Below are 20,203 nucleotides of genomic sequence, written 5' to 3'. Positions count from 1 at the left end.
GTCCTTGTGTGCAATACCCTTCTGTTGCAGAAGCAGATTCTTGACTTCTTGAAATGGAATTTCACAGAGTTTGCCAATGTCCCTGGATACTGAGATGTTGTACATACAGAACTGAGGCTCAAAGTGTGTGTGTGTGTGTGTGTGTGTGTGTGTGAAAGAGTGTGCACAATGTAATTTTAAGTCCTGACTGTCCTCTTCAACAGGGTTTTTTCAAACTAGTGTTGAAGTTGGCTAGGAGTGGGCGATATGGTCCTAAAATAATATTATAATTCTTCAGGGTATTTTGGTGATAACAATATCTTTGGTGATATGAAAAATCACTGAATACTTTTATTAATTACAAGAACATGCTATTGCAACAAAATACATTTTATTTAATATATTAATTATATCAGGTGGTTTTAGTTATTAAAGTTTTATTTGACTGCAAATGTAAGTTTCAGACATTCAGAAGAAGCAACAATAAAATCTGTAAACACTTACTTATTTTGTAAACAACATTAACTTACCAAGATTCTGATTTAGTATAAAATAATGTAGCATATGAATCTACCACACAACCAAAGTGCAGAATATTTAGTGCATGCATATAAACAGCAAAAGTAAGCAATGATACAAAAAGTAAAAGCTTCACAGTAAATAACAAAACAAATACACCACAAATGTTATTAGTCAGTCAGTCTGCTTGGGTTAGAGCTCATTGGCTGTTGAACCAGGTGCTTCTACTTGAGGTGGTGAAACAGATTAGTTGTGTTTCCCCCTTGTGTTGTTACAGGCTTCTTTCATATCCTACAGTTACAGTGGTTCACGACTGAATTCATTCCCCTTTTGAAGCAAATTGTTACAGTGTACTGCTGCTGTGCCTAAATGACTCACGTGATGAACATACGCCATGTCAGAAATAACTGCTTGAAATCGTTACGTAAAGAAGTCAGAATATCACTATAATCACAAAATTATTTTACAAATTCTATACATATTGTGAACAGTACAATATAGCATAGACCTAATGTTTCTTGACACCACTATTAAAAATATTCAGAATTAGGGTGAATCCTATAACAAGTTAGGGGATTTAAAGTAGGACAGTTGCAGCTGGCTTAACTGGACTGTCTGTGTTGCAGCATAACTTAAAGTTTGCACAAGGGTGTGGTAGTGTACATGATCATTGTGTGTCTATGGGCTTGTTAATTGTCAGATATTTAATTATTATTTTTCTCTTCCTCATTTGTTTTTGTCTGAGCCAATCATACCAGCGCAACACACTAACTAACTGTAATTGTACAACAACAAAGTGCATCAATATGGTAAGAGTAGCAGATCAAATGGACAGTGATTGTAGAAACATGGAGATCATTATTTAATAACTCTTTGTTGTATATCATTCAAATAAACTGTCCATGAAAAGTTAATCTTTAAACACAGTTTTGAGTGGGGATTTTTTTAAATAATTGCGTGTTCTTACTATATAGGCCTCACACTTTTATTCAGATTGACTGATACTCAACCTTGTTTTCTGATAAGCCAAATGTTGAAATATTGTTGCTGCAACTGAATATTACATTGTGTTATGACGTGTCATTTGCTGTTGCAGTATATAAAACTGCAACCATAAATGAAATAAAATACCTAGTAGTAATTGGTTTATTGATACGTGAAAAAGAATTACTTCAGCGAAGCAAGGGCTGATGCAACATGTTTCACTAGGACACAGTATGTAAACATTCATTTGGAGCATTTTCAGCTTGGAAAGGTCAAAGTGGCCATGTGTTTAGAATATTACATCACTAAATTCACTGACTTTTTACACCCTTTTAATCTTAACCTTTTAATTAAATATGTGCCATCATGCCTCTGGCTTTAACAGCTATACTTTTTCCATTTGGTTTACTTCGGTTGCCCTACATGACTGCACATATTATTTCTATTCATTGTTAGTGTGGAGACCTTTATTTTATTATTATTTTTTAAATAATCATTCTCAGCGCTGTAGTGACACCAATGTGGTGGTTGAGTGTTAGTATGTGTTATGCTGGTACAAGTGCATCAGATAAAGCAGTGCTACTGAAGATTTAAAAAACGATGTCCTACTCTGTTAGACACACCTACATCTATGGTCTACCTTGTAGATGTAAAGTCAGAGATGGTAGCTCCTATGTTGCTGCCCTGTTTGTTGGCCGTCTTCTAGTCCTTCGTCAGTGGACATGGGAGGCCACACACAGGACACTGTTGTCGGGATAGCTTTGGTTAGTGGACCATTCTCAGTCCAGCAATCACATGGAGGTCTTTAAACTCTAGCAGCCTTGCTGTGTCTAATCCACTCATACCAGTGTAACACACACACTAACACACCCACCACCACGTTGTTGCTGCGACACTTAGAATGATCCACCACCCAAATCATACCTGCTCTGTGGGAGTCCAATGGAGGCCTGACCATTGAATAACAGGGTGAAGTGGTGGTTAGAAATTATGCAGAGAAAAAAGGGCTCCTGTATGGTCAGTGGAACGGATTAAAGGGATAATGAATGTAGGTACAAGGTAGGTGTTCCTAATCCAGTGATCATTCAGTGCAGTAGCCACTGAAACATGACCAAATGTTGACAAAAGATATTAGTCAGTTGGAAGCACTACCCAGTACATCACACAAGATTGCATCATTACCCTGCCACTTCAAAATCAAATTCAGATCATTTATTTTTGAGAAACTACAGAAACATAGGGACTTTGTAAGTCTGTTCTTTACAGTATTTTGCCTTCTGTATAAATGTACAAATGTCACATTCCCACAAACTTAGACCATACGGGGCCGTAACTTCTTGGATTCTTAGTATTTAATCAGATTTGTAGCTGTAATATTTGTATAAGTTTCTTAAGCAATTTTTAGAATTGTTTCAGGCATTTTGCCAGTCAGAACAGTTGTAGTTGTTTCTGGAATGACCTGAGAGTGGGGTGAGCTTCTGTCAGCCTGTAAATGACATCTGATAGGCTGCCTTTGTTTGAGGAATTTCCCTGGTTCAGTTTAGGTCTTATCAACCTTGTGTGCCCTACCTTATCTGTTGTAGGATACAAAGACAGCGGCAGATAGACATCGTACCTCCAGCGTGGATTTGTTGACAGTCACTCATTTTGACCCATGTCACCGTGGACAGTCTCTGGACTATGGAGACCTGTCGATTTCCTGCATCCTTTGTTGTAGCAGTTCAAACCTACTCTTAAAATGAAAATGAATTTCTGCATCTAGTTTAATCGATTCTACAATATCTCATTAGCTCAAGCAGAACATTAATGCCCTGTATCTCTGGGAAAGTGTGCTTGTCATCCATCATTGATCATCCTTAACAGTTTTAGTATAAAAACATGAACAAAAAAGCTCTTGCTGCTGGTTAATAATATAACGTTGTAATTCCATGTAGCGTATCAAATTTATTGCCTTCAAAAAATATCTTGTATGTGTTCAGTCAATGCATCATTTTATAAGATGGATATGACATGAATTCAGGAATAGTCTGATTTAAAGCTTCACTGGAACTCATAGTGCCAGGAACATGTTTATCATAAAAAGATCATATTAACCATTTAATAAACAGGCTTCAGAAACTCAGGTGTATATTTGGAGTTTTTAAATGTACTAGTGTAGACCTGTGATGGTACAGTCTGTGTGCATTTCTTATAATTGCTTGGGCTATAAAAGTACTGAGTAATCACATCCCAAAAGCAGACAGTGTCCCTTATTCATCAAAGTTGTGTAAAAAAAACTAGGCAGATTTAACCACATTGTCACTTGTCGTCTGATTCATAAATCTTATGTAAGGCATGCAAACAAGCAGAGAGAAAGCTCAGTTTATGAATCAGGTCCAGTGAATGAAATAATACACAGCCTATCAGGGTCTACATATAATTTATATTTACATATATATAATTTACATATAATAAACATATAGAACACCCTGATTTAAAGCAATATTAATTTAATATTTTTGCTGACCAACTTGATTGTGTGTGTATATATATATATATATATATATATATATATATATATATATATATATAAACCGTATGCCTGCAATACACTACAAAAAAGTTGAAGGGTTTATAGAAAATTTATGTTATGTGTAACAGTACAAGCAGGCAAATAGTAAGTCATAAAAGGACTTTTCACACCGGGCTCAGTCTTTACAAGCAAAAATAAGCCATTGCTCACCACTTTATGCCAAACTTCTTCAGAGAATTGGCATGTAGTTCAAACTGAAAAATTTTCAATGCAAGATTGCGAATAATTTTATCATTTATGCTACTTGTGAAATGAGTTAGGAAATCTGGTGAAATACTAGTTCTTGTAGGGTAAGGCTGGACACCAATGTTGAATGAGGCTATGGTGATAAATTTTGCCTCATGGGCTTTGGAGTACTTAAAAAAATCATGATTATCACTAAATAGAATCCACAATTACATCAGAAAATTAAACCTGAAACTCTAATATGCAAGGAGAAATTCATACATTAAATTTGTATGGAAACTGTAACCAATTGTCTAGTTCTAAGTTCAGCTCAGATTGTCCAAAATACTGGGGAGGGTGTGTCAGTGACCATGTTTTGGACATACAGTTTTCAGTGAGACATATTTGCCTGGGAAGTACATGGTTATTTCAGCAAGATAATGCTACATACTACAACAGCATGGCCTTGTAGACACCGTGAATCCTGTCTCCTATGCTGCATCCGGAAAAGGAGAATCTGGCAATGACAACCACTATTGAGCAGCTGAAGTCGTGTATCAAATTAGAATGAGCAAAAATTCCACTTGCTAAACAGTTAGTGTCCTCTGTTTCCAAAGGCTTGAGAGGCTCACACTCAACAGTGTGATTAAAAGGAATGATAATGTAACACAGTGGTCAACTTACCTATGTGCTGACATTTTTGGTGTGTTGTAGGCATCAATTATTAAATGTTTTTTCAATTACAAAATGCAATCAAGTTGTTCAGTGAAAACATGGGGATTCTTTACAGATTTTTCATTTATTGCATTTTACAAAATATCCCAACGTCTGGGTAGGTGATAAACCTAATTTGCAATGGGGTTTGAATAATTGTGAACATAGCTGTTCCAAAGACAATTACCAAGTGTAATAGCTTTCTAAATCTGCCGTAAAACTCTTGGGAAGGGTTAAATAACTGGTTTGTGCTTGTGTTGTTGAAGCAAATATTGGCTTTACTGAGGAAGATACAAAGACAATATTAAAGCAAGTGTGAATTAGAAATCATTGGTGAGTTGAGGATATATTGTTGAAGCTTAGGGTGGGGAAATATAACCTGAGGTTATTTAGTGACATTGGGGTTTCATAAGCACATTAGACCGGTTTGAAGCATGCAGACAGGCCTTATTTTACCATCCAGAGTGTTACCTTTTAATATGACCTAGGACATCAACCAACAAAATAATAATTTTTAAAAATGCATTTTGTTATCAGGATAACTTCAAATCATCTTGAATAGTGCTTTGAATATGCCTAATGCTCACGTTATTGTAGTTGGTCTAACAAAAATATTGTTGTTGCTAACAAAGATAATTTACAGGAAGCAGGCTCAATTATTTGACTGGGGCTATAGTCTAAAACTAGTTTTTATTTGACTGCCACAAGGAAGCATGTGACAGTGACACACAACCTAACATTTCTGGCAGACTTTCAGCAGCTTGCTGCCACACATTGCCCACTAGGTTAATAATGTGCAAAGACACACACACACACACACACACACACACACACACAAGATCTGTCTTCCACCATTTGCCTTCTCTATAACAAAAACATATTCAATGTATACATAAAAAATTCTAAATGTCCTACTGCACTTGCTAGCCCTGGAACAATAGCCAGATTTCTTCTCATAGGAGAAGTGGGTTGAATCCAGTGCAGAATTGTAATGAGTTGTCAGCTCAGTCTTGCACTGTTCTCAGAGACAGGCTGGCAGCGTTGAGGCCTACCAGAGCTACCACAATCAAGCCTCACTCATTGCTCAAGCAGGCGAAGAATAGCATTCATTTTCTGCAGACAATTTGTTCATTTGTATGCACTGTGTTACCATTTCAATGCACTTTTTACAGTTGTATATTCTTTATTGCATGTGTTCTATACAATTGAATGATAAGCCCAAAATCTCACCAATATTGCAGGTGTGACTGACATAATTATTTTCATAAATTAAGCTCCAGGACTCTAATTTGCTCAAAAAGACCAGAACATGATGAAACATATTTTTAATTGGACAACGTCAATATATAAGATGCATAATTTTCCTGCTTATGGGTCCTCATTGTTTTTGACTCCATAGTTTAGGTAAATTATTAAACAGAATGAGATGAAACAACATTAATGGATCAACGATCTTGAAGCCGTCACAATGACAGTGGCCTGGATGTCTCAGAATTCCTATATTAAAGGTATTTTTAATAATGCTTCCCTGATGTTGGAGACCTGCTTATATTAGTTAATTTACAGCAGTTTTCATATTGAGCTACAGTTTATATAAGAATAATTAAATAAATAAATAAAAATAATAAATATTGCTTTTAGAAATTTAGTTTGCCTTTTTGTTTTAAAAAATTATGATTGCTCCTTTAATAACAAATTATTGTTTGCGTACCGGCCTCTGTTAGTTCCTCATAAAATGTCATATGCTTGTGTTTTTGGACGGCAAGGCAACACTTTTGACCCAAAGGGAGCCTCCTCCTTTTCTTTTATTTCTCCACAGCTGTTGACTGGCAGACAGTTAATATTTGTGGTTTAATAATTACATAGTATGTTTTCGATTTTGTCTTTTAAAAGCTAATTTGACTGTTCGGTAGTAAGGGGATTCTTTTCTGAACTGATCTTATGATCACTGAGTCAGGGATTGTTGGCTAAGGATCAACAGGGAAGCCACATAGGAAGTGAGAGAATTCGGACAGGCTGATGTGTGGTGATGTCACTGGTAGAAACAGTTAAAGGGTGTAGACCTCATGTAGACAGAGCAGAGTGTACAAATACGGACGGAGTTGCCAGCTCAGACAGGAAGAAGGGTTCGAACTTCCTGTAAATCATTTTTCACCTCGTGTGAAAGGAATTCCAGTTGAAGTAAGTTCAGATGTTTTAATATAATTTGCTTTTCTTTAAAATTGTGGTTGTTTTTATGGTTCTATTGTTTTCAAAGTATTGAGAGATGTTGAATGATGAAGAATATGTGTAGGCTGTGTGTTAATATGTTATTTGGATGTAATCCTTTAAATGTTCAGATGTAATGTGTACACATTTTAAAAAGCAATGAAATGGGCTATGGCAGTATTATTTAATTTCTCAGAGCTTTATGTATTTTTGATATGTTTTATGTCCTGCATAATGTTATACAGTTTGTTTAGAATGACAGGCACCTTTACCTCGCATAATGTTTTTTCTATAGTACTGTCAATGTACAACACATTGAACTATATATTTCTCTATAACACAGTTACAATGGTTAGGAAGATGTGACACATTATGTGTTGTAACTTGATGAACACATTTCTAAAACACTCTTGTGTATTATTCTCAGCTTGAAAAGGAATATTCTAAATAGGGTTGGACAATAATATCAATATATATCACAATATAATATGTTTCTATAACAATTATATGATTTTTAAACACATTTTCAATATTTCAATATACATTATTTGTATCTGTTACTGACTGATGTTCATTACAGAGCACAAGTGTCAGTTCATTCCACTCAGTTTTAAATTTAGTTGGTACTTTACAATAAGAGAACATAATTAATGATACTTAAGACCATAATAAGCTTTACTATATGGTTAAGGAATGTCACAACTAATCATTAAGCAATGATAATAAACAAGAACAAGCAATGACTAGCATTCTTTTAGGTTGTTTTAAAATCCAAAATAATATTGTTCTTGTTTCTGTCATCACATAGTTTGTTTTACCAGATTTTCTGAGGATTTTATATTGTTCATACTGGTATCGGAATTATATCATATCAAACAATACGAAGAAATATATCATGTTATGCATTTTAGTCATATTGCCCAGCCCTTATTTTATATGAAATACACATATTAGCTGAATAAAATAAAACTTTTGCTGAGAATTTGAGGACACATACTGTGCCACAGTATTTATTTAAAAAGATAAATGTATTAATTTATTGCGATTAGTGGTTAATTTCAGTGTCCTATGTCATTGCGACATTGTGACTTATGTAACAGTTACAGAGAAAGAAAATTAATAATAAAATCCCAATCAAAATGATATTTTAAAAATTTTAATATTTAAAATGAAATATTTTAAAATTAAAAAAATGTTTTATTACAACTTATAAATCAATTACAGTGGGACATAATCTTTAAAAATCTTAAGCTGAAATAAATCATTCAGTCAAATGTAGAGCACTGTAAATAGCTGATAGCCTATGGATGATATTGCTCTATTTGTAAGTGTTGCACAGTTCAAGAAAGTGAGAAAGGGGTCCTATGAGCCCTAGCAGTTTTTTGATAGTTGCAGCCAGGGTCTTTTTTTAGTAGAAAGTGCTATAGAAAGAAAAGAACGGAAGACAGGAAAGAAAGAAGTGAGGGGTGAGCGAGTTCAGGGTTCCAGGCAGCACATGCTTGACCGTATTGTCTTTTTCTAGAAAAAATAAAAGCCATCGTCCCATCCCCCAGCTCCAAGCTGAGTTTTCCTATCACCATCCTTCTGGAAGCACCAGGCGCCCAAGCACTTGTCTCTTGTCAGGAGCTTTACCAGAAGAGGTGGAGTCACCAGAGAGGCAGCCAATGACAGCTGAGCAGTTTGACCACAGACCAACCATGGGAGGCTGGGCTGGGAGCTTTGCAGCTGAGAAACACAGACTGAAGCAAGCCAGCAGAGGAAGCAAACGAGAGAGCAGGCGAGCGCGCACGAGAGAGAGGGGGCTAAAGCTGTTGGAGCACACTAATCCCTCCACAGTGATCATGTGTCAGCGGAACCTGAAGCAGCGGCAGCGGCAGCAGCAGCAGCAGAAGCTCCGGAGCGGGGTGGGGAAATGGTGAGATGTTGCAGGGCTTTGCCTAGGCCCACCTCTTGCTACAATCTCCACAGAGTCAGGGTTGATGCTCGGCGCCTGCGGACACTCGGCTCCTCCTCCTCCTCCTCTTCCTCTTTCTCGGCGCGAGCGGCAGGGGGGCCCGCAGGCGGCGTCAGCAGCGCCAACCGTGGAGGCCCCGGAGCCCCGGGGGGCGCCGTTCAGCTCCACCACCAGAACCGCTTCAGGTACCTAGAGAGGGGGATGGAGAGAGAGTGATGCTAGAATAGAGCAGCAGGCTGAATGGTGCACTGTGATACAAGGACATACTGCTTTTGCACTGATGGAGGAAGGGATCGGGAATGATTGTTGATGTAAGAATAGTACGCTGAGGATTTTGTTTTGATAAGCAGCTCAGGCTGAGAGTGTGTTATGATCACCAGCCCAAGATACTTTAATGTTGATGGAGGAAGGGATCTGGGATGATTTGTAGACATGAGTTGTTCGTGCGTTTGTGTGTATTTAAATGATGCTTAGTTAATTTAGTAAAAGACCATTTAAGAGGTAACTCTTATCCAAGGGTTACTTTCATAGACCTTTCAGTGCAGTACATATGCAGTACATATCCAGCCCAGAACACAGTATGTAGCCTGATCGTGTGGCCTGGCTCTGTTTTGGTTCTCTCTCCATTTGAACACAAAGCTGCAGGACTGCATTTGGCCTAATTGAGGCATAATGCCGTTAAGCTTATGCCAGGAAGGTTGTGAGCACTGTGGGCTAGTGCCACCAACGTTAGCAAGCCCTGAACTAGGCTTCACACAGGCCTTTATCTTTGATCAGTGCTTTGCAATACCGATCCCTGTTGTTTTTCAGTGTGCAAGTCAGAGGGAGGGAATAAAGGCAGGCCTCTATTCATCCAGTTATTGGCAAAATATTTTCCGCAATGAAGGAGAGGGCTTGTAAGGGAGCATGGCAGCTCAAACAGTACAGTGAATAAGTGACAGGTGGAAAGGGGGGTTTTGTTTCTGTTCAGTCGTCTTTATTCGTCAGATTTACTGTTGATCTTTGGGCTCCTAGCTTCAAGCCAAGCAGAGCCCCAGCGTTTAATTGTGTGGAGAGAATAATAAGTGAGCTGCAGTGCTCTTCACGCCTCTTCAGCTGTGCCGGACAGGCTGGGGGAAGGGCAGTAAAGCCTTTAACACAGTAAAGAACCTCAACCCTGCTCAGGGCCATTGCCAAATAAAATCTTCATAGCAGTAGTCATTTAGCATCATTTGTGATTGGTACAGGACAGCTGCACTGCCGGTCACCTCAAGAGTCATAGTCAGGTAATATAGCAAACATAAGTGTCATGGAAGCAAAAATAGTCTACAAATTAACCACATATTTCGCTGTCCTAACAAAAACATGTATCTCCATTTTAGCTGATTTTTAGTTTCCTACATCATTTGAACACAGCAGCTGTCCTTCACATTGGGTAAACAGAAGTATTCCAAATATTCATTTATGTATACATAATAATATAATAATTCCATTGAAAATGTATGGTTCTTTACTTCTGAAAAGTTACTATTTTGGCGATAAAGACATAGATGTTTTTCTATATATATATTTAAAACTATTATCTGAATTAATAATATACATTCTGCTTGGTTGCCATTTGAAAATTGCTAAGCTACACATTTTACCTGGGTATGCACATTTAAATGTATAATAAAAAATAGGAATAAAGTGCTAAATGTTCTTATGTTTAGACTTGATGATTGTAGACTTTTTCACTCATTTAAAATACTAAATACACGGAGCAAGTTGAAACTGTCCAAAGGGTCATGTCACTTACTTTATTACAATCAATAATAATAAATACTTTGCTAATAGTGGAGTACCATATTGACATGCTGTTTAATATTGTTGCTTATGGAATTGGACATAGCCCTGATTTGTGCTCGTGTGTGTGTGTGTATATATATATATACATACATACATCAAGATAAGAGTAAAATATAAAATAAGATAATGACAACAAAAATATAAATATTAAACTGAAAAAAAGTTAAGTATAAATACATATTAAAATAAAATATAAAAATAGAAATACAAAAATCTCAAAGGTGTGCAGTTTTGCTATACAGGAGGTCCTGAGGTTACGTCAGTCCAGAGTTACGATGTTTCGTGGTTACGACACATCTCCCATTTACTGTATAAAGCCATGTTCCGACTTAAGTGGTTTTGCGTCGTAAACGTCGTAACGCAAACTTCGTGTTTGGTGTGTGCGGCGGTTACGCCACGGACAGAGGAGGATAGGTGTTAGGATAGGATAAGTGCTTACAGTATGTTATTTACGTACAGTATGTATGTATGTTCTGACTTACACCGAAAATCGGTTTACGACGCGACATGGGAACGGATCAACGTCGTAATTCGAGGACCACCTGTATGTCTTATCTTGACTGGCTGTTATCCAGTTTTTACGATCTTGTAAATTAAGAAAAAAATAGGCAAGTACATTATATATATGACAAATTTTTTTTCAAGTGGTCTCAGTTTTATTGCATAAACTCAAAATTTAATTTCCCCCAAATTTACCCCATCAGCTCCCTTCCAAATGAATACTGAGGCATTAACACATATTTAACTTCAAGGTTAAAAAAAAAAAAAGCTAATACAATATAAAAGAAAAAGGAATCGGAGTGTGCTGCAAATTGACAAAGGGTAGACTGAAATTTTAACATGTACAATTGTCTATTCACATCTTCTCATATTAAATACAAGGATTTGAACAGCAGAGTGTGCACATGAAAGCAGTACAGGACGAGTGAAACATGAAGTGAATCATTATGACTGTAATCATCAACATTGTTTTAGCAACCAGTTCTACTATTCCATTTTGGCAGCTAAGTGTGAGTCCTAGCAAAATAACTGAATCTGTTTGTGGCAGACAGCCGCTATTCAGATCAAGTTACAGGGAAACACAGCAGCACCATTTGAATCAATGTTCCTGGTAATAATCTCACTGTCCCAGCTATGTTTACACTATCAGGACATTATGTGGAACCTCTTATTCAACTCATTTCATTCAGGACTGTGGTTGCCCAGACAGATCTATAATGATACAAGAATAAATGCAGCCAGGGTCATATTAGTGATAAAGCACGGTCAGGTGACATATAAAGTATAGTTAAGGATTTGTCAGGTGATTGTTACATTATGGTCAGAATGATAATGATCAACTTTCTGTTGACTTAGTAAGATGCAATAAATTTGGAAGGGACATAGTTGGTTTAAAGCCCTGTGGAGGTTTCTGGAGAGTTGGTTAAGGACTGTGGCTATATTTGATTTAGGACCAGTGCCATGGCATTGGGTTTTTAACTGCAACTATTTTTCAGGCTTGTGTATTTTATACATGCAAAATTACTTGATTGTCAGGGACACTTTTGATTTAATCACAGTATTGTGCAAATGTTTTAGGCACCTGAGAAAGTTATTCATCTGAGCAGTAAATGTTTATTTGCCCAAAAAAGAGAGAAATAAACAAACAAACAAAAAACCCTACAAAGAAATATCATCAGAACAGTAAATAGTGATTTTCTGTATGTGTGTTGGTTTCCAAATGTCTCCTTGTGGCAGTCCAGTATAATTTGATTTTGTCATCCAATATTTAATAAACTAAAAAAAATCTAATAATGACTTCATTATGTTAAATTATGTGAGCTGTTGATTTAAGAAATCCATACAATCAAGAACATCTGGAAGGAAAGTATCTGACAACATATCTACTGCATTTTTTTTTAAATATCATGTTTATATTACTGTATTTAGGTTTTGTATTTATTAAGTAATATATAATTTTATACAGGCACCACACATTGAGAAGATAAATTATTTTAAAATAATATTAATAATCTTGGTAGTTTTGCTCATGGGCTCCCCTACAGCTGCAGAGCGTAATTTACTTTTACATCACTGTTCTGAAATCAAGGTGGGGGATGGTTTCCTAGACTCCTACAGAGTGCATTTTTTTCAGTGCTGTGTTATGAGAAGAAAAACTTCCACAACTTGGCCTAGAGCAGAAATAAATAATAGATTTGTATATTATTTATTATTGTTGAATCTTCAGTAAAATATAGGCTTTTTCCCCTTGACACTCCAAAGGGAAGTTATTAGCCATTTGGAATGCAAAAGTAAATACTGAAATATTGGTCTCTATCTTTTTTTGCAGTCAGTTACTACGGGAATGTTTTTTAGCATAGGCATAGCATTCTCTTGCATCCGCTTCAAGCTGAGGTGTGTGTCTGAGCAAAAGAGAGAAAGTGTGTCAGTGTCTTAAGTCCTTGCTATCCGCTACTAAGTGCTAGGTCTCATCCTTATTAGAGAGCACAGTGTATTAGCACCTATAGATAGCTGTCATGGCTACTGTCCAGTACTTCCCCTGTCAGCTTCACTAGTGCTGGCTCATCACTTTCGGACTCAAATATGACCCATTTAACTGACACACTAAAGCTAATCTGGCTTTAGCCAGCTAGCTTCCCCATCTTCACACTGTGTACTCCTCTATCTGCGAAATAAGCCGCCATTCGCTCCAGACATGACAAATCACGGCATGCTCTGCCCCAGTCTCTGGCCTACAGCTGTGATCTAGTGGCACCTCCTTCCTGCACTGTAGCTAAAAATAGCTCACAGATCTACCATGCAAAGCTGAGTGCTGGTGGACTGCTGTCACAGCTCTTCTGGCTCCTATCCAGCATCACTGATGCCCCATTTGTTGTGAATTGTCCTGAGGTTGAATAGAACTGATGGGTTTTCAGGTTCCTAGTTTATCTGCATTTACCCATTGAAATGACATATGCTCCCTAATGTGCTGGGATTGTTTTTAAAAATAGATATTCTTCACCTTCCTTTTTGTTCAAGATCTGGCAGGTAGCGACTGACATAGTAATAGTATGGGACAGCCTTTCTCAACCAGGGTGCCGTGTTCCCCTTGTGTGCTGTCTTTGTGAGTCTGCGGATAAAAAAAAAACAAAAGCGATAGTTACAAAGCTTATCATGGATTAAAGTCAGAACTGTGGCGAGGCCAGAAATAAAATCGCAGCTGGCCCTAAATAATTTCGGCTCTACAGCATTTACCACCATTGGCGTAGGTAAAAGTGTGTGTCCAGTTTAATATTTCGATGGTGGTTGTGGTAGTGATTGAGGAACGGTTTGCTTTCACTTTGTCGACAGAGGGTGATGCACTTTATGTGCTTCACAAAAACAAAGCTACAGCAGGTTTGTGCCTTTGTGCCTCGCTCTCCAGCTCTGAGTTCGACACTTCAAGATTGTGCCAAGGAGAACTTGTCCTCATGGGTGAACTCACACACTGTGGATGGGGGACGGAGTGGTCCTGTTTGCAGGCCTACCTGTGGCTACGATCCAGAGTCTGAAACTTCAGAGAATAAATTTGGAATATTTCAAGAAATAAAGTCAAAATATTTAGAGCAAAAAAGTCAAAAACTTTATCTCTTAGCATCTAAAAATCCTCAATAAGAGATATAGTCTGTATTTTTCATCTGGGACTTTTGTGCGCTATTAGTGGAGCTGGACCGTGTGTTCGCATTGAGAGTGGAAACAGCAGACACAGTCAAAATTGAAGGTTGAGAAAAGCAGGTACAGTGTGTTATACTTGCTAGTGAACTCTGTGCAACTGACACTCACTATGCTCCTCCACGAGCTTCCCCAGTTCTATTAAAACCTGCTCAATCTGTTTCACTAGTGTCCACATTACATATACGTTCAGCCCACTCCACTAGCGTTCCTGGTGCTACCTTGGCTTCATAACACCCAAAATATTACCAGTTACAGGTGTAACGTTTGAAGTATTTCATAATGTTAATGTTTATAATGGTATTATAAAATGTTATACTGTCCAACCTTGGGTAACACCCCTGCCTTCCCCCAGAACACTGATGTTGAATTCCCAGCTCCGGCTGGAACATCATGCTATTACAGTAACAGTCCTTTTCCACCCGAAGGAACATTGGTGCTATCCATTAAACCGGCTCATGCTTCCATCGTTTTTGATGGGAACCAAGCATACATCATCAGTGGGGGTGTTGCAACAGGTTGCTGTGGCTAAATTCAGTAACAGAGCCGGTGATAAATGGATAGAGCCAGGAAAGAGTCAAGGTTAATCCACTGTTTACAGCCGGTTCAGGTCATGGTAATATATGATAAATATTGTAGAGTACAGACCTGTCCTACTGAGCTTGTGAACAGTGAAGAAGTAGCCAATGCATTTAATGTCGTGCTTAACACAGCCTCAAAAAACAAACTAATGGAGCATTTTCCTGTTTTATTTCCTTTAATTTATTTACTTAACGTGCTGTAAATGACCACATCCAGCTAGAAGCGAAGTGAGTGTATGCTGATGGAAAGGCACTGAACATTTCCAAATTAGGTTTATGAAAGGGGAACCAAACCAGTTTGCCGTTGGTGGAAAAGGGCTACAAGAGTCCTTGGGTAAGACTCCTAAAGCTACATTGACCTAGTTCTATAACATGAATAAAAGTTTCTCTGGATAAGAGCATTTGCCTAATTCCGTAAAATTTAAAAATAGCACTTCATATCTGTATTCTTAACTGTATAATAAGCTAATATAGAGGGTTAGATCTTATTTTTGAGCTGCCATGTGAATTGTTGATTCTTCTTTTAGAGTCAGTTTAGGCAGTAAGCAGTAGATGAGGGGCTGAAGGAAGGAAGGAGTGATGCTTGAGTTCACGGAGGACGTTTAGTAGTAATAGTGGAGATCTCTTACTGCTTCTGTTTTTCTGCTGTATTTCCAAGCTGTTATTCTGCTCTTTTTTCTATCTCTGTTTATTCAGCTGTTCAATCTCGCTCTTCCAACTATGCCAGAAATGCAAAGTTTCTGTGTGTGCGTGCGTGTGTGTTTGTCTTTTGTTTACTTTCTTTTCCTGTCTTGGATTAGCCTGCCTTCAGTATGTCCATCACTGTGTCCTGTGAAAGTTCTCTGTTGGTGTTCCTTGCACTTTGGGCCTCATTGGCTTGTTGTGCATGTTGTGCAGGTTGCAGTTCCCACAGCTGGCCTTGCGGCGGCGCCTCGGCCAGTTGAACTGCATGTCCCGGCCCACTGCCCGCCTGCGCTCATGGCCACTCTCCTTCCTCTACTACATCCTGCCCTTTGGAGTGTTCAAGCCCCTCGCCAAGGTGGGCTGGCGGCCCACCAGCAGTGTAAGTTCAAGGCACAGTGTTCTGAAAATCAAAATTACATCATGTTTGGCTGTGGGTGTGTGTGTGTTTGCGAGTGAGCTGAACTGTACTGTACTAAATCTCAGTATCCAGAGATAACTTCACTTTAAAAGAGTCAATTATTGCATGTATATCACTTTTTGGTTTAAACAAAAGTCCCAGTGAAATGATGTATTCTACTGTTAGCCATTTCATCTCAACTATGTTTACACAAGCAATATTTTAACTAATGCTGTATTTTTTACTGATATATACTGAAGTTCACGTGTAAAATCTGTTTTTGGTGTCACTGTTGGCCACAATAAGATAATCACAGTATAGTGAACTGGTCTAAATTCCATATCAGTGCATTCCTACTTTTCACATTTGATTTTCAACCCAAGGACTTTCGTGCCAAGAGATTCTTCTACAGATGCAAAAAGATTTTCTGAACAATCACTGGATTAGGAACATCCACCTTGTGTCTACACTCATCGTCCATTTCATCAGCCTCACTGACCATACAGGAGCAATTTGTAGTACTACAATTACAGACTATAGTCTACCTATTTCTCTGCATACTTTCTTATCCCCATTTCACACTGCACTTCAGTGGTCAGGGCCCATACTGGACCCCTACAGAGTAGGTATGATTTGGTTGGTGAATCATTCTCAGTGTTGCAGTGACACTAACGTGGTGGTGTTGTGCTAGTTTTACTGGTACTAGAGGATCAGACACAGCAGTGCTTTGGATGTTTTTTAAACACTGAGAGTCCACTTACACACCTACCTCATTGGCCCACCTTGTAGATGTAAAGTCAGAGAGAGTAGCTGATATGTCGCTGCACAGTTTGTGTTGGTCGTCCTTTAGTCCAACATAAATGAACAAAGGATGCTGCCCACGGGATGCTGTTGGCTGGTTCCAGCCATTCTCAGTCCAGCAGTGGCACTAAAAGGGCTTTAAAAACTGTGGTGCTGAGAATGTTTCAACACCCAAATCAAACCTGCTCTGTGGTGGTCTTTTGGGGGTCTTGACCATTAAAGAGAAGGCCGAAATGGGGATAAGAAAGTATGCAGAGGAACAGGTGGAATGTAGTCTGTAATTGTATAATTACAAAGTGCTCCTGCGTGGTCAATGGAACTGATAAAATGGACAATAAGTGTAGATACAGAGATGGTGTTCCTAATCCATTGATCATTCAGCGTATATGACACCTCAGGCACAGGACTTGAGGCACTGAATGTAGCACCACACTGCTAGTTTACAGGCATTCATCCCTCTTTAAAACATTCTAAATCATTATTAAATAAAGTGTGATTAGTAAATTTCACTCTCAGAATGTGGTTCTGAAAAAGAAACATATATTTTAAAATGAGCTTGTTGATCCTGCTGTTTCATTGAGCACTTAATGTACAAGACCGTTGCCCCCTGGATAATTTCAGTACTTCATCATTAAAAGAAACCTGCACCAAGGGGCACTGAGGGCATGAGTAGCCGGTGCAGATGGCTGCCTGCATATACCCTCTCCCCAGCATTGTGTGAAAAGACCCATTGTGCTGCTGGGGCACACTGAACTGAGGAATGCTTTGTCTGCTTGGTCCCTGCAGCTTCCGAACCGGGCCACTGCTCTATACATGCTCTAATTGTTCAGTGAGGGCAGAACTGCCAAGAAAGCCTCAGATACTGAATTTTTACATCAGAGCAGTTTGAATGTTATTTGTGTATTTGCTCCAGTGTTATGTATAATGTAAATTTGTATAATTTAACACTGTTGCACTAGCAACAATTTAGTTATGCAAATACATTTACAGTAGCTATACTAGTATAAATATACAGTTTTTTCTGAATAGATACTAATGAGCAATACGGTAATATTATTAATATTGTCAGTTTTGATATAAGCTGATATAGCATGAGACAGACATTAATTGATAGTTAATTTACACAGTGATTTAGATGCTTATTTAATATCTATATTAAATATGACATTGTCCCTAAACTTGCTTACATGGTTTATGCGATAACAGTGTCAAAACAATAGTGAAAGCATAATAAACCCTACATACATATGCCATTTATTATAACAGATTTTAAATGACATTATCAAACTCATCACCCTGCCAGTGATATACAAATGCAGTGATATACAAATGCAGAAAGGCAGACAGTGCAGAGGTGAAACAGTAATATTACTAGTTCTGATAATCACTATGTAGACCGACAAGACTCTAAGAGAAATGTATAGCAGAATTTTGTGTTTTATGAGACTTTATGAGACATATGAACTGTATTTGATTCGGATGATGCAATGTATGGGAATCTTCTTGAAAATGAGCATCAGATGTGGATATATTGCTCTACTTCCTCCACACTTTCTATGTGAAATGTGAATGGCAGCAGACTGCAATGCTTTAATGAGAATATATATTTCTATAAAATTAATAATGGGTTCAACCTCTAGCCGTTTATATCTCAGTCTCAAATGGCTCTCCACTCATTTAGTGTTGCACAGCCGTAGAAATGACCAGTTCAATTGAATTTTTGAATTGAAATATTTCCATGTCTCGTAAATTGAATTGCTCATCCTCATTTCCGTTCCATATCACCTTTCCCCATCTTAGCTCTCCCTGAGGACATGAGGAAAGAAGGAATCAACACCAAACAAGTGTTCATGAAATGAGACATCCCTCACATCCTGTCACTTTTATTGCCTGTTGCTAGGCTTAAAGCATCTGCCCTTAATAAACACCTATATTCATTTATCAACTGCCTTTGCACATTAGCATGCCTTACTGAAATGGTAAAACAACAAACATTCCATCCAACTAAATAAAACCCAATGTAAAAAAAGATGGGAAATTGTGTTTACATTTACAACATTTAGCAGACAATTAAGCAGATGTATTAAGGATTTTCTTAATTATTTGACAGAGACAGGCTAGCACAGGAAGGACTCTTTATTGCTTGTGTGGTGTTCCTGCCCAAGATGGGAAAGGAACCAGAGTCTGCTGTGCAGAGGAAAACAATGTTACCCCTTACTCTACATCAACCAATTGTATTAACAACACTTGCTGCAACAAAATCTTCCATGTGGGATGTGTCCTCATTTTCTCTGAGCCCATTTAAAGAAATATGGTAATAAATTATATGAAATGGGGGCTTCAAATTAAGGAAGGATTACTTTGAGATTGAGATTCACAATTTAATTAGCATTAAGTGAAGGCAGTTTTATAACCTGCTGCAATTTGCCTTTCACATAGCAAATTATGACTTTATAGTGAATTCTGGTATGAATAATAAGTTTCTTCTGGATGGAAAGTGCATAAAAAAGTGATAAAAAATGATGAGGTAAGATGTTAAGACAGTGCTAGAGATAAAAATGATTTAGATATACACATAGTTGACAACATGCCTACGTTTTGTATGTCTTTACTGGGATATTAGACTAAATTCCTCTTAGTTCCCTCCCAAGATTTTTCGTGGTCTTAGATCTGACAACCATTAATATGAAGAATTTCTCTTATTTAATTTCCCCTCAAAGTAAAGAGCAGTTGATGTGTTCCAATTACGTAGAAAAAAAAACTTGGAGATAAAAGTTTTTTTGGACACTGATTAGACATTAATTCACTGCAAGCAACACTATCAGAATCAAGTCTGGATTTCCTTGCTCCTCGGATGCAGATCTACTACGGTATATAAACCAACCTCACAGTTTAGTAAAATTAATTCAATTATAATTAAGCTTGCACTGATAAGTAAAATGCACTGATAAAATACAAAACCACACATTCCAATAAAGTCTCTCCTTGAGTCATGTATGAACACAGCAGCTAGAGAATGCAGAACTCTTTCTACTAAGTTTCTGCACTTATTGTGTCCATGCCCCACCCTGTTTGGGTCCCTGAGTGATGCTCAGAAGCTGAAAAATAAAAATGGAATCACCCATTCC

The 20,203-nt window shown here is 37.7% G+C and overlaps 1 protein-coding gene across 4 annotated transcripts in view; it reads left to right on the top strand.

The window, feature by feature from the left end:
• Positions 1 to 20,203, top strand: part of pisd (phosphatidylserine decarboxylase) — a 36,235-nt gene that overhangs the window by 4,077 nt on the left and 11,955 nt on the right. Inside the window, exons 1-3 of one of the 4 annotated variants that reach the window (XM_066659780.1) lie at positions 7,028 to 7,114; positions 8,664 to 9,056; positions 16,091 to 16,256. The exons of 1 other annotated variant lie outside the window; for it this stretch is intronic. In XM_066659780.1, coding sequence (XP_066515877.1) covers positions 8,806 to 9,056; positions 16,091 to 16,256 — 417 coding nt within the window. In that variant the 5' untranslated portion in view covers positions 7,028 to 7,114; positions 8,664 to 8,805. Of the gene's footprint in view, positions 1 to 7,027; positions 7,115 to 8,663; positions 9,281 to 16,090; positions 16,257 to 20,203 lie in introns of those variants that run through there. 2 more of the 4 variants (XM_066659781.1, XM_066659783.1) reach the window with 2 other exon arrangements.

This window comes from Hoplias malabaricus, chromosome 2 (assembly GCF_029633855.1).
Source record: "Hoplias malabaricus isolate fHopMal1 chromosome 2, fHopMal1.hap1, whole genome shotgun sequence".
Lineage (NCBI taxonomy): Eukaryota > Metazoa > Chordata > Actinopteri > Characiformes > Erythrinidae > Hoplias > Hoplias malabaricus.
Note: the sequence above shows the minus strand (reverse complement) of the source record. Positions and strands in the feature narration are given on the sequence as shown.